At 37.7% G+C, this 1,481-nt stretch overlaps 1 protein-coding gene across 1 annotated transcript in view; it reads left to right on the top strand.

Annotated features, from left to right (window-relative positions):
* Ophn1 (oligophrenin 1) overlaps window positions 1-1,481 on the top strand; it is a 348,509-nt gene that overhangs the window by 149,860 nt on the left and 197,168 nt on the right. The window contains exon 4 of the mRNA XM_031365408.1: window positions 667-728. Coding sequence (XP_031221268.1) covers window positions 667-728 — 62 coding nt within the window. The remainder of the gene's footprint in view (window positions 1-666; window positions 729-1,481) is intronic.

The raw sequence follows: 1,481 nt of genomic DNA, 5'->3' as shown, positions 1-1,481 counted from the left end.
AAAAAAAAAAAAAAGAAAGACAAAGAAGAGCAATATACAATAGATACTGAATCTACCCTCCTGTATACTGTAGAGCTGATGTCACTATCTAGCAACTCTCTGAAATTAAGGCACTGGTACCTATGTCACCTTATTGGGATCTTTGCCTGCTCATCACTATGTACTGAGAGATCAAATCTTTTGGATTCAGACTCCATCTTAGAGAACCTGACCGAAGGTTGAACTCAAGTTAACAGTTTCCAGGTTACCCCCAACAAGACCTTCATCTAGCACCAGTTCCAGGTTATTCCCCAACAAATCTGTATGCCCCCCCACCCCCCAGGTTGCAAGCCTGACCCTGACCCTGACACTTCACTTCCTAACAACCACCAATCAGGTAAAAAGCAGAAGTTAAGTTTATGGTTTGGCTCCCAGCCCCAATCAGATGTGTACCAGGCTAGATACCCCCTTCTTGCCTCTATAAATGCTTGCCTAAAACTGAGCTCAGGGCCCCTCCCATTCTCCTGCTTTAGAGATGATGGTGCTGCCCTAGCTCAAGATTGAATAAAGAGACCATAATGAAATTGTATCAGATTTGACTCTTTAGTGGTCTTTTGGGGGTTCATGAATGTTTCATGGCACAACAGTACCATTACTAATTTGCTTTATCTTTTCTTCTCTTACCAGCGGAATCATTCAAGGAATTTGCTGAGTTGCTCAATGAAGTAGAAAATGAAAGGATGATGATGGTAGGTCACTGTATTGGTAAGGGTTCTGTAAAGCAACAATCATTTGGATAGTTATATTATTGAAAAGGAATGTATTAGATTAACTTACCCAATATGGATGCCTAGTTCAACAATGTTCATTGTAGATGCTGGGAACCTAGTAGCTGCTCAATCAGTAAGGCCAGATGCATCAGAAATCCCAATATAGCACTGAAGGATTTCTGAAGTGTCTCTGGTCTTTAGCTCATGCTCTGTGAGAGCCTGACAAATACAGAGGTGGATACTCACAGTCAACCAGTATTATTTGTTGAAGATGTTTTTTTTCTTTTTCTTTTTTTTTTTTAAATATATGTTTTTGTTACCTTTGTCAAATATTCAATTGCCGAAGTTATCTGTCCTCATGTTTGGGTCTTCAATTTTGTTCCATTGGTCTACATGTTTGTTCCTGTGCTTCTATTACTATGGTATGTTTTGAGATCTGGAATAACAATCTCTCCAGCATTGTTCTTTTTACTAAGGAATTTTTGGCTATCTAGGGTCCTTTGTGATTCTATATTAATTTCAGGATAACTTTTCTATTTCTGTGACAAATGAGATGGGGATTTTGATTGGGACTACAATAGATCTGTAAATGGATTTTGGTAAAATTTTCATTTTAATAATATAAATTCTACCTAACTATGAGTATAGGGTGTTTTTCCATTTTTTAGTATCTTTATCTCTTTCTCCAGATGTGTAAAGTTTTCATTGTACAAGTACTTGACTTCCTTGGTT

Source organism: Mastomys coucha, chromosome X (assembly GCF_008632895.1).
Source record: "Mastomys coucha isolate ucsf_1 chromosome X, UCSF_Mcou_1, whole genome shotgun sequence".
Lineage (NCBI taxonomy): Eukaryota > Metazoa > Chordata > Mammalia > Rodentia > Muridae > Mastomys > Mastomys coucha.
Note: the sequence above shows the minus strand (reverse complement) of the source record. Positions and strands in the feature narration are given on the sequence as shown.